The 13,881-nt window shown below is 42.6% G+C and overlaps 1 protein-coding gene across 1 annotated transcript; it reads right to left on the bottom strand.

Moving 5' to 3' along the window:
• Positions 1-2,593: 2,593 nt before the first annotated feature.
• LOC138631841 (cyclic AMP-responsive element-binding protein 1-like) lies at positions 2,594-8,295 on the bottom strand. Its single transcript, XM_069717028.1, is given in 9 exon segments — positions 2,594-4,178; positions 4,412-4,565; positions 4,726-4,911; positions 5,296-5,447; positions 6,507-6,607; positions 6,857-7,003; positions 7,076-7,188; positions 8,138-8,179; positions 8,182-8,295. Coding segments are annotated over 9 exon segments (1,056 nt in total). The 5' UTR covers positions 8,198-8,295; the 3' UTR covers positions 2,594-4,033.
• Between the last annotated feature and the right edge of the window lie 5,586 nt (positions 8,296-13,881).

Here is a 13,881-nt window from a genome sequence, read left to right as displayed (position 1 = left end):
CAATCTTTAGGGTAGCTGTCTTTCAAATTCTAAAATTTACCTCTTGCAGTCCATCGATCTGTCGTGAATTGAACGTTTATACATAATGAATTAACAGTAAAATACATAACAGTCTTCAAGAGCAGTTTATTGTGACATAGGAGGTGTTTACAAAAGAGTGATGTAATGTCGGAGTAACAGCACTTTGAAATAATGGGCTGGTAGTTTCATCATGTGACAAATGTTCAAACAAACAGGATGTAATGCCTCGTTTGGTGACCATGTCTCTACAAGGTAATATACAATACATGGCATTTTTGATAACGTGTAAAAGTGGCAATATAGAAACTGATCACATTAAAAGTTAGAAAAAAATGTCATTATTACTGACCTAGAAATTCTATATATATATATATATATATGCTTTTAAACACATCTGTTACATGCACAAATGAGGCCCGTGGGTACAAACTATTCTGGCAGAACTCAAACCACTGTTGGTATCGTTGGAAAGATAAAGTGTATTCACATCACAAAGTTGAGCTCATTATATCAAATGAACAGAAAAAAAAGATTATTACTCCAGTTTTTTGTTTTTTTTTCAGCACCAACACCGGATGTGAACGAGATCGATTTTTTTTTTACCCAGAATACACTTCATCTCAGTAATTTAGATGACGTAATGGCACTGGTAAATGTTTTGAGTGCTACCCAACCCTACACTCACTGTTCAACCCCTGGCACTGATCGCAGTTATTACTGAATATTGGTTCTGTTCTCTCCTCTGAAAATAAGCTTTTACAACCAGACAGGCCCGAGATGTGTTTTGCCAGACTTCATTTCATCACATGAAACGCTTTACAAAAAGATTATTTGTGATTTTGTAAGGTTGTCTACATGGATTCTAGTGTACATGTAAATTGGGCTCTTAGAGCCCCCCCACATCCCTCAAATTTCTTCTCAGCTCACGACTGAGGTTTAGAAACTTTAACTTTCATTTTAAGGTCCACATATTAGCTTCTGGAGCTTTCAGCCAAACAAACCGAAGGCCTTCCCGAGTTAACAGCTCCCACTCACATACGGCCGCTTTTTATCATGCGGCTTTGAAATACATTTAAAATCTATAGGGGAAAAAAAGCTAACAAGTGGACCAAACTACTGTTTAAAGGTCGACATAGAAGTTACCGGAACAACGATCGAGCATTGACAGTGATCGAGAGGAAAACGCCTGACGTCATCCGATTCCCTAAAAATGTCATACCTTTGTTTGAAGATTATTCACATGTTAATGATTGATTTACTGACATGTATTTTTCCACTGAATCCAATGTCAGTAAAAAAAACACACAAAAAAAAAAACAATCATAAAGTAGCTCTGTAATAAAATAAATGTCGTAAAAGTACAATAAAATAAACATTAAAAAAAAGGCTCCAGTGGAAATAAAAGTTGTGCTTTCATTTGATGACTTGAGAGATATTAAAAAAAAAAAACATTTACTGCCGGAGCCGTTTCTGCTTCACAGATAAAAAAAAATACATTTACAGTTAAAGAATATGGTCAATAAAGTTTCCCAATGAAGAGGATTGTACATGATGAGACTGACACATGTTGTATACCCCCAACTGCTCTCAACAGACTCGCTCTTCTCCACAAACAAACACTGCTGATCCTAAACAGAGCACGACACTCCAAAGTATAACATCTCCAACAAAAGGCCTTTTCTCACACACTTAGCTGCCATGACGACGGTAGGCCTGGTGGATGACACGAATACAAACATACGATGCCCTTCGACTCGTACGCCGATGTATCTTACAAATATGCAAAGTCGGATTCATACGAGCCATAAGAACATGTTTCATATCAAACAAACAGAAATACATGAGGTCTACACATGCTGTAGAGGATATGTACAGGAATATAAAAAAATAAACTGACAAACACGTACACGGATCCTCTCAAAAACATCAAACAGTCCTACAAAAGTCGCCTCTTTTCAACAGAACGCACGTCTTTTATGATTATTAGTATTAAACTCGTATGATTGTAGCCGATAACTCCTGTGGATTTCACAAAGAATCCCATCTGCTACATTATTATTAAAAAATGGCTGCGCAGTCTGGCATGTTGTCACAATCCATATTTCACATGTTGCAAAACAAGACATAACATTGGAAAACAACTGACAAATGATACGAAAAAAATTGAATTTGTTTTTGTTATCCTGGTGATAATTTTTTTTAATGACAAACTGATGAGATGAAGCTTGATTTCACGTTTAACGTTAGTCGTGAAACCTCCTAGAAAGTTGCTGATCTAATGTGCGTTTTCGTTTAGTTTATTTTCGCCCTTGTTAGACGTCACTCGTATCTGTTTTGAGACAACATTTCACTCACCCACTTAAGGGCTGATATCTGGGGAGGCAGCACAAGCAGCGCGTTGCGTTATCAACAATATATATATATGTATATGTACATACATACATATATATATATATATATATATCTACAGGTAAGGAAATTAAAATGCATTCATCTATATATATATATATATATATATATATTATGTTTCATTGGTGTCTGTATATATATATATATATATATATATCTACAGGTAAGGAAATTAAAATGCATTAATTCATATATATATATATTCACCAATGAAACATAATTTGAATTAATTTCTGTCAATAGATCCCCCCTAGTCTGACACGCTGATCCTTTAAGCTCGTGAGTAAAATGTTTCCATCACTGATAGGAATGTTGTCCAAAGCTCGTAAAAAATAAGACCCCAGGCTGTAAAAACAATAATCTTTCTTTTTAAAACTCAGCCTGCTCATGATCTTACAGTAACAGCAGCCTTGACGACCAAACAAACAACATGAATGAATGGAAAAGTGTGACGTCACGCTATAATACGTCCCCTTTTAACAGACACACACACAGTTCCCTTTCCTTTTCGATCGGCAGTTGGTAGCATCTTTAAAAACACTTAGAAAAAAAAAAAGACTTGTTTGAGCCCGATTGAGTTGTAAGAGTCCCTACAAGTCGCTATACGAGGGCGGTTCAACATCAGGAAGTGGATCAAGTAGAGATTCATGATTCATTCAAAGCCTTTAACCGCAGCTTGCCTCATACACATCTGAACCGTTGCGCTAATTGTAAAATGTGCCATAAAGTAGACCAAAATATGCAGCAGGCAAAAATATCGAATTTGTATTCACATTAAAAGGCTTCTGATTTTTTTTTTTTTTTTTTTTTCACAAGCTGTCTTGTTGTCGTGGTTTCGGCCGGTAAACGGTTTAACAGTGGAGTATTAGTGCACTTTAAACACAACTGTTTAACTACAGCTGCACGTCAGAGCCCGAGGTAAATCAAAACGGCAGGTAACCACGGCAACAGTGGCGATGCCTCAAAAGGCCGACCGCGACGGGGGCATTATTGCTTACACAGTAAACACGGAAACTCTACTGGAGTCCAATGATGCCAAATATATATGAAAAGCAGCCCTTTTTTTTTTTTTTTGGGGGCCGCTGAAACTAAATGCGAGTGAGAAACACTGGAGGTCTCAGCAGGTACGATAAACGTCGGTAGTTCGGTAAACTATTATGAACCACGTTGGTATTCACCCTTTTGTTTCACCTGGTTGGACGACAAGAAGAAACCACGCGGAGGCTCTTTTTGATGTAGAAAAGCAGAGTTAAGGTTCTCAGCAGTGACGTGCTGACGGATACGGGTGTTGGCCAAAACTATGACAATAAGACGCGGGCGTGTGTGTGTGTAGCAACATGCTAACTGTCGCCAGCAGCTGACCGCACCTTTAAATAATATTGCACAGGATTGTAGCTTTTGTTTTCAGACTATAAAGTTTCACTTCCGATGTTTTACCGTTCGACCTCGATGACAGTCCACAACACTTTGTGTATTTTGAAATTCTTGTACCGACAGCCGTATGCTCGCTGCGGACAGACAGACAGGCAGAATCAAACCGTCAAGGTACTTTGAAAGGAACTCGAAATGCTACTTGGCCCAGCTCGGTGTTGAAGGACAGGAGCTACTCAGATTTATGGCAGTAAAGGTCCTTAAGGGCTTTAAGTTCTTCGATGAGCGTCTTGTTTTGGTTCTCCAGGACGGCCACTCGGTTCTCCAGACACTTAACGTACTCCTTCTTCTTCCTGCGACACTCACGGGCCGCCTCTCTGCAGGAGGAACAACACACAGGTTGGATGTTTGGTTTTTTTCTCATGGTTGGTTTTGTGTGTGTGTGGGGGGGGGGAGAGGGGGGATTTTGGGAGAGCCTTCTATTTATACTACTGACACTGACCATCAGGCTTCTTTCTCCAGACAGCAGCAGCTGTGGATGCTGAGCTTCTATCTCACAAAACTGCAAAGGGGTTATTTACCACACAAGAGATGCCTCCTCAGTTCATACCTGTTCTTCATGAGGCGGACCTCCCGTTTCCTGGTGACCTCTTCGGTGGCACCCTGGGTGGGGAGGGCGGGGGAAGAGGCCATGACCACCCCGGGGGCGATGGTGCTGGCGGGTGCTGCTCGGATCTGATAGGCCTGGACGTCACCGGAGGTAGCTAAACGGCCGGGGAAATGTTGCATTAGCTTGTTCAAAAAAAAAAAAAAAAAAAAAAAGATAAATGTATTTGCTGACACCAGCAGAAAATTAGTCCAATTAGAAAGACATATTTTCTAAAGTTATGGGCGCGTTTAATGGTACCGGATCCCCGCTCTCACCTTGGACCACCACCTGGTTACTGGGAACCAGAATCTGCTGGCCGTCGCTGGTCTGTGCGTACTGCAGGATGGTGGCTCCCGGCTGGGTGGCCGCTGCCGCGTTGGTCATGGTCAGAGTCTGAATACCCTGGACCCCATCGGTGCCGTTGTTGGACAGCTGAATGGCCCCGCCCTGCGTGATCGCAACTGCGTGAGAACGGGGAGAAGACGGGAACAGATGAGAGAACGAATCCAAAAACGATCAGATGATGGTACGGCCCTTTTTAGTTTTGTACTCAAGAGTTGGGAAGTCATACCAGGACAGATCACATTTCAATTATGAACCAAAACCGTGAAACATGACCCAGACTGACCACCGTAACTTCTTATGAGGCAATATTTCCGTCTACTTCGACCTACTGGTGGGTGACAAACGCCAAAACTAGTTGACTTCCAGCATCGGGACCGAGCGTTCTGACGTGTGCTGATTTAAGTCTGTTACCGTGAACACAACCTGCTCCGTTTAACCGACAAAGCTTACCCAACTATGAAGTCTGAATTACGTAGAGCTCCAAGCCTGCTGTCACCTACTGTATTGGCCGCTGCTGGTCTGGTAGATGGGCGTGGGGACGGTGACGGTGGTGATGGACGGCGTGGTGGCAGCACAGAAGTCCTCCTCGGCCTTTTCCTCCTCGATACGAGGGACGGCCGGCGCGTCGGACGAGAGGTCGTTGAGGATTTTCCTGTCGGGACAAGCAGCCGTCAAGATTTACTTCGTACGAGTTCACGAGTTGAGGTCGTCATGGTCGAGAAAGTGCGCAATTATTTGCGTGAAATTGCACGATTTTTTTAAAAGGTGCACATGTCTGTTTACATTGCGAGTCAGCCGGATTCATGAGATAATGCAACCTTGCAAGGATCCACCCTGTCGAGCTTAAGGCTATTTCTCCACCGGACCTGTTCGCATCGACTTCTTGTTCCGACTGAAGACGTCCGCTGCAGCTGATCGCTGCCACTGCAGTCTAACGCTCGACAGAGCAGATCCAGCGGGCAGGAGTTCAGACGGAGGAACAACACAGAGAATCCTCGTGCAGACTCCCGATTGCACATCACATAACTACATCAACGGCAATTACGTCTTTGTTTGTAAGCTCACGCACAACAAAGTAGGAAATAGAAAAAAAAAAAAAACGAAAAAAAACTGGACAAATTATAAACGGTTTCACAACATTTGCCTGCCAGAAGCAGAAAAATCAAGAAAAAAAAAGATCAAATCAGGACGTTGAAAAAAAAAAAAAAAAAAACGACCAGACGCTCCTCGTTTGGGTACGAAGCTGTGCAGACGGCAGAATAAAACAGCTTCACACACTTGACGTGATGACCCCCGTGCCAAGCACCAACCCATGAGGACCTACAACCAGCTCTGGGTGAAGAGGAGATCAGAATGATCTGATTGGTTGAAATTAGCCCCGTGATAGACAGTCAGAGGCAGGTGGTTCCTCGGGTTACATGTACAAGTTTCTTATTACAGACTATCATCATGATGCCCCGCAAACAAGCAGAGTTTACATCTCAACATGTCTTGCAAAACAAAATATATATATATATATATAAAAAAAATCTGATTATGAAATGTACAAACATGCAACAACAAAAAAAGAACGACATTGGTGTGTGCACTTTAATCCAGAGTTTTGTACAATATTTTGTTTGAGTTAAATTACAAAATATCAGGATATAGGAGGTTATTAATTTAGCAGTAGGACAGCATAATTGACTTGGCAGTGTCTCGTAGAAATCACCTGTACGAGGGGCGCCGTGATAAAATCTCTCTGCGCTTCTGCGAGTCCGTCACACTGTCTACCGACTCCTGGGAGTCTTCACTTTCTGCTATGGTGGAGATCTGGAAACAACCAAAACACCACAGAAATACGTTAACCAAGAGCTTCTTACTTCATGTTGTTTATAGTGTCGAAGAATATGAAACACCAAAAAACTAAAGACTGCACGTGTGTGTGTGTGTGTGTGTGTGTGTGTGTGTGTGTGTGTGTGTGTGTGTGTGTGTGTGTGTGTGTGTGTGTGTGTGTGTGTGTGTGTGTGTGTGTGTGTGTGTGTGTGTGTGTGTGTGTGTGTGTGCGTGTGTGTTTTTCACCTGTACAGCCTGGATATGTGGGGACTGGATCACCGACGGCTGTGCAGCCTGGATGACGCCGTGGACCTGAACCGTCTGTCCGTTGGGCAGCTGCACCAGCGTTACCGTGGGACCTGTTGCCGAGGCGTGTCCTGTTGCCATGGTTACCTACAATTCAGAGGGGATGTCACCGAGCTGTTCCGACAGACCGCGGCGAAAACCAAAAGCGATGCGCGTCACCTGTGCCAGAGTGGCGATCTGCGCCTGGGTGATCTGATGGGTCTCCGTCTCCATCACAGCAGTCTCCACCCCCTGCTGAGCCTCCACCACTGACTCCATCTTCACCGGCTGAGCTGAGGATGGAGATTTGAAAGGGGAAGCTGTTAAAAGTGAACATTTGTGGAGCTGCAGCCACAGCACCCGTAGAGATCAGGACACCAGAAAACTGAATTTAAAACACACACAAGCTAACCGTCATGAAATGTAGATACGCTGACGCCAAAAATACCAATCGGAGTAAAAATGTCCATCTAAAAATGTAAATCGACTATATTTGTTCCGAGAACATTCACTCACAGATCTCTACTTGTTCTTACATTTGTCGGTCATCTATTAAAAATGTCATCGGAATCTGTGGATATGCAAAGATCTGGTCAATGAAAAATACAACGTGTAAAATATATGAAAAAATAGGAAGGCTGCAGGTTCATCAGTGGTTCCACTTTGTTTTGTTTGGTTGTAGGACAGATGACGTTCACTCGGGTTGGGACGGGGTTTTGAAAGGTTACGGTCTGCCCGTTCATCTCTGAGGGACGCTGACAGCGTGAAGCGCAGCCAAAGTGACAGGAAGTGCTGTCGGCGCCGGTTGTTCCCTCTGTGTTTGGGACAATCAAACTTCAGGTCTAATTAACCCTCCTGTTGTCCTCGGGTCAAAAATGACCCGCAGCTGTGTTCAACCAAGTTCTATTTTATTTTCATATTTTTTGGGGATCATTGGTGACAAGGAGGCTGTGAGGGTTTCTTTAAAGAATGATGACCAACGATCCCCAAAAAACATATAAAAGTATAGAAATAAAATAGAACTCGGTTGAACACAGCTGCGGGTCATTTTGACCCGAGGACAACACGAGGGTTAAGACCAGGTCTCATTGTCTTCATATTCTTCTTAAAACAGCTATTTTTTTTTTTTTTTTTGGGGGGGGGGGGGGGAATGAACTGCTGAAATCACGTGGATCAAAAGGATGCCCCTGCAAACTAACTCCCTGATTCCCACACGTGTTACAGCTAAAAGTCAAATCTTACTTGTGGTGTGAAAGTTGGTGCTCTGCTCTCGTCCCAAAAAATGTGGGTATGGTAAATCATGTGAGCGCCCCGAACGTGGAACGTGGGCCCTTCGATGGTGACGTCTGCGTCGGAAAACTATGGAAATAATGACGAGAAACTGCTGCTGAAGAGGAACGGAGACATTTTGACGCGATGGAAGACATCTGCTGTTTGTGTTTGGTGTGAAGAATCGAACAATCCCTCGCCAGTTGTCCGGTCTGTCCCTTCCTCCTGCGGTAGTCCCCCTGCGTCCCGTCTCGTCTTTTCAGCAGTGCGAATGACGCACCGTTTCCTTTTAAATCCTCTACGCGAGAGAAACCTGATATTGTAATGTTCTGGGTGATGCCAGAAGTAATCTGCAATTAAATGTGTCATGTGGTGATTTCCTGGTTTCCTCTGAACAGTTATCCTCCAAACTGCAATAACAAATCTGCAAACGGGTTTCCCCTCAAAACAACCTGTATGATCTGTTACAGGTTTGAAATCGTTATTACTGGGACTCACTGGGTTTTTTCCCCTCCTAACATAACACTCAGGTACATCGCCCACCAGATCTTTCACGGCATCTGGGCTGAACACAAAGAGGGAGAGAGTGTGAGGCTGCAGGACGGCGTGTGTGTGTGTGTGTGTGTGTGTGTGTGTGTGTGTGTGTGTGTGTGTGTGTGTGTGTGTGTGTGTGTGTGTGGCTCAGGCTACGGGCGGCTCAAACTCAATACCAAGGAGGCCCGTTTTGTCAATGAATGGCCATAAAATAACATGTATGGTATCAATTTGGGACGTAAAACACTCTTGGGCCTGTTTATAATACAATTTCAAGCAGACATAAGGTGCTTATAGCGGCTACGTGTCCGTGTGTTACAGGTGAAAACAGTGATCAGACAGGCATCTCCCCTGGCGGGCCATAAAAAAAATTAAAAAAAAAAAAAATCTCAAACAGGATTCAATCCGGCCCGCGGTTTGATCAGCCCCGGTTCGGGCTGTGGTTGGTGCGTTGGTGGATAAACGCTCCACCAGACAAGCCATGTTCCCGCCTGCTAATCAGAATGATTGGGGGAGGTTAGCCTAAAAGCAGAAAAACAACAGGTGAGCCGAAGGTCACCGAACTCCCTTAACGAAGACTGACCTTTAAGGTGGACCAGCTGGTCTCCTGTTAAATGACCATCTCTTGGGATATTATTTGTTCTATTGACAGCTTTAGATGACTTCCCAGCGACGTGCTACTGAGTTCATAGTTATATCCACACTACTGTAAACATTACCGTTGCTGCTAGAGAAAATATATTTTGTCATACGAATGAGGTAAAAAAAAAAAAAAAGAAACGTTAATTATGGAAATAAGTTTTGACATAATGAAAAATAAAGTTTTAACCATACCCACCCCTACAGCTGGCTGCTGAATATAGACTACGGGAGGATGAGACAAATCACAGTAAAGGATAAATCTGAATGTTTTTTGGCAGATAGTACTTTTTTTTTTTTTTTTTTTTTTTTTTAATTTTAATAAAATGTATAATGATAACAGTCCTAAACTATGTCAAAACGCAGCCCCTTCCCACTTTCTAAATTCATTTAATTCTTTTTAATGAGCAAAATAAAGTAAAGCAAACAGTAAAGCCTTGTTTTGTAAAGAAATGACCTCTAGGAGCTTCTCAGATTCAGTATTGTCTGATATAACACTCAGAAATAGAAGTTAATCAACGTTGTTGACATATGAATCTCCTGGTCTGAACCCATCTCCCCGCCTGCACAGGTTTTTTTTTTTTTTTTTTTTATTTATTTATTTATATAATATATATTTTATATATATATAAAAGCGCTTTGGAGACGTGATCCCGGCTGCCTCGAGGCGCTTGCAGCCAGTGTCGATCTGGGACGTGTTGTTCACGGAGCTCAGTGATCTCACACTGTGCGTAGCGTCTCTCCGCCGCATGATTGGCTTTACACATTTCTCCCTCTGCTTTTCAAAAATCACTCGGATGCTCCGTGTGTGTGACAGCGGAGCCACATGGCCGGGCAACGCCCCCTCACAAAAGGCGCACCGGTCACATCCCAAGGAGGTAAAAGCAACGATCCAAAAAACGAAACCCAAATCTGAGCGCCAAATCACGGTGTGTGTGTGTGTGTGTGTGTGTGTGTGTGTCAGTCCGCAGGCCCGAGTGCAGTTGTTGTTTTTTTTTCCCACAATGTGCGGCAAACCGCGACGGCCCGCAATGTCAGATACTATAAACTAATGAATGAAAAAAAATATAGGAACAATGTATAATAGACTGGGCAGTGGTAAAACAAAAAATTTAAATTAAAAAAAAATTAAAAAAGCAAAACAAAAATAAAACGAAATCGAGGAGAAATAAAAGAAACATATCGCGGCTGATGTTTTCAGTGCGCCTTTTCGGGGGGAAACCGCGCAAATCTTTGCGCATAAAAAGCTCCGCGAGTGACAGCGTCGCCAGACAGCTGAGCGCATAAACGACGCTGAAGTCTTATCGCAGTTTCTGATGTGTTAGCGCGCAAACTGCCCCTCATGGTGCGCTATTAAAAGCCTCACATTCGCTCCGGTTCTCCCAAACAGCCGCAGCCTCCCCTCCCTCCATCCTGCTACAAACACACCGCGGCGCCATGATCTCTTTGTTTGCTTCGGGCCGAACCAGACCAGACCGACACTTTCTGCGGCCGCGCGCCGTCTCTCTGAGCCCCGGACACCGCTTCGTCCTTACCGATACAGACTCCCTTCGTCACTCCCGGGCCTCCGGAGCTCCACTTTTATTCTGGCCGACACGTAAGAGCCCGCGTCAGGCTACACCTCCGCCGCGTCACCGGGAACAACAACACGGAGATTGGAGAAGGACGAGAAAGCAGATGGCGACGCTGACCGGAAACGAACGAAGTGGGAACGGAGAAAGCCGAAAGGTGTCGAGGGGAAGCGGATCAGAACGACACCCTCCCGGCCCGCGAAGATTTTGGCAAAATGACAAACACTGACAATAAGCGGGTTATATGCAGCTTTGCAGTTACATAACAAAAGCAACAAATATTTGTTGGCAAAATGTACTGGTAATAAAAGCTATCCTGTTATTAACTAAAGCAACAAATCACCTAATTAGGCTATAGTTATAAAACACATTTTTATTCGTATTTAAAAATAAAAAAATATTGGTTTGAATAGTGATTTTGTACCAAAGATATAGTTCCTAACAGTTTATGAATTATCCAGATTAACCACAATGTTCCCAGAAAGTCAAGATGGACAATTTCAAATTAAAATCACAACATCTCTCTTGATACTTATCGGCAGCACTGACAATATTATTGCTAGGCCAATAATACAAGATTGCATCTGATCTAAACATAAATCTCTAGGTTCTTTGGCTTATTTCCATATGAGTTCAATAAAGAACCTTTTCTTTGGTAAATCACTATTGAAAAATCAGATGAAGGCTTTGCTGATAAATGATCATATCTCACAATATTAGAATTAATAATACTGATGTAAAAATGTGACAGCAGCATTTTATGGTTATAGCTGCTTGAGAATGAGCTGTTGTTTATACAGCCTTACATTTAGAGTCCATAATTCTCGGTTGGTCGGTTGGGCCGGGTCAGAAGGTCATTCGGAGGGGTCATGAGATGATTCATCATGAGAGGAAGGGAGAAAGAACAAAATCTGCTGTTTGTTGTAGCATACTTGTTTTTTGTTTTAATATTAATTTAACTTATTTGACCTCTTACCTCACAGACATTTGATACATGATAGCGAGCCACAGAAAATGGAAATACTCACATCACTGTGATAGTAACCGGAGATATATAAACTGTCATGGTTTTAATGAAGAGAACAGAGTAATCGTTAATGCTGTTACTTTTGCTTTTCATTGCTTTGCAACTTTTCTGCTGTGGAAAGGGGGGCTTGGTGCAGCTTTTCCCCCAGTAACCACATGGGGGGAGCCTAAGACCAGCTGAGAGCAGCTGTAATGCGCTCTGCCTGCACTGGGGAAAAAAAGCACACGCTATCTCAAGTGAGAAAATAAACATCCTTAAAAGTTTCGAAGAGATAAACCGAAAGGTGTATATAAAGGCTTAAGAAACGTAATGTCAAGGGTTTGCAGATTCTTTCCCGTGCATCTATATGCTAATGGTGAGATTGAGTTTAATCACCTCCAACTGGGACTCATGAGGAGACAGATCCCGTTTTACTACCTAATCTCAGGTTAGAATTTTAAGCTCTATGTCTCAGGGTGCGATACTTAACTAAACCCTGCTGAAATAGTCTTCACCACACAGCCAAGAATAAGAGAAATAAATAATGTATACTAGTGATACCACAGCCTTAAATAGACGTGGAAAAAGACAAAATAGTTAATTTTCTATTAAACTGTATTCACAGTAAACGCTCCTCAGTCAGATGTGACAGGTTGATGTAGAAAAGATATAAAGCAGTAAAAGAAATGATAAACTCAAACAAAATCTGAAGGATGTCAGAAATGGAGCACCTTTTACAATCAAGAAGGAGATTTTTCATTATAGTTAAAGGTTTTTTTCTACGTCCATCTTCTCCTTTCCAGCCCCAGAGTGGAAAACATCTCATATAATCTGCCGGGATTCTCTTTTCCCCTGTTTTTATGGAAACAAGAGTAATGGAGGACAAAAAAAACCGCCAGTCTACCTTTAACCTCCCCACATGGTGGCGCTGTAGAGCTGCGTAAACTCTCGGACCATGTGCTCCTCAATCTCAGCCTCCCCTCCTCCTCCTCCTCTTCCTCCTCCTCCCAAGCAATGGAGAGAAGAGAGCTGCCGGTGTGTCATCACGCAGATATGTGGAGTTTATCAAGGCAATTCCTTTTATAATCCTCCTGATGCTCGTTGCCGGTGTTTTATCTGTTTAATAGCATTTTACTGCTACACGCCATAAAAAACACCCTTTTTACTGTGGCACCAAACACATTGTTTGGGGAATTGACCCTGCCTGGGTAATGAACAGCAGTGAATTTGCAGCCAGTTATAAAAAAAAAAAAATTGAAAAAAAAAAAAAGCAGGAGGGGAGGAGGGGGGAGAGGGGAGGAGGCGGGAAGGGGAGGGGGAGACAATTTTAACCCGAAGAGGAGAGGAGGAATATTTTACAGGAGGGGGAAGAAACCTGTTCTCCACGTCCCAGAAGAGGTTTCAACACTGCTGATTTTTGGTTGCTTTTATATTGTAATTTGTTTTTGCTGCTGGATAGTCATCTTCAACATTCATGTACTCATATGTAAAATTAAAAAAAAATTAAAAAAAACCATCTCACTTAAAATATATCTCTATGAAAGAACATTAAGTGTTGGATACACTGCAGTGTTTAAAGGAGGAAAAGCTGTAAAACAAAACAGACAGGAAACAAATTCAAGAAATTCAGAATGAAAAAGCAGAGAAACATAATCCTCACTGAATGGTTAAATACTCACCAACTGAGGATATATGGAACATTTTGAAGCAATGTCTAAAACACCATTCATCAACACCCTCATCAACAACATCACATATGGGAATGTTTTCTGGAAGGTGTCCAATTAATCTATCCAGTGGGAGCGTTGAACCAATCAGCATTGACGACCATATTGCACCCAGACTCCACCATCACAGTCATTGTGGGAAATATATTTAGAAAGAAATGCTTGACTTCAACGCCATCATACGTAACCACTACCGCTGGTTGCTGATTGGCCCGCCCCTCTCAGAGCGGCGACCGTAAC

This window comes from Brachyistius frenatus, unplaced genomic scaffold (genome assembly GCF_029030835.1).
Source record: "Brachyistius frenatus isolate BFR_SWC_R1_liver_20210118 unplaced genomic scaffold, ASM2903083v1 Contig_167, whole genome shotgun sequence".
NCBI classification, from domain to species: Eukaryota; Metazoa; Chordata; class Actinopteri; family Embiotocidae; genus Brachyistius; species Brachyistius frenatus.
This window is presented reverse-complemented; position numbering and strand designations above follow the sequence as displayed.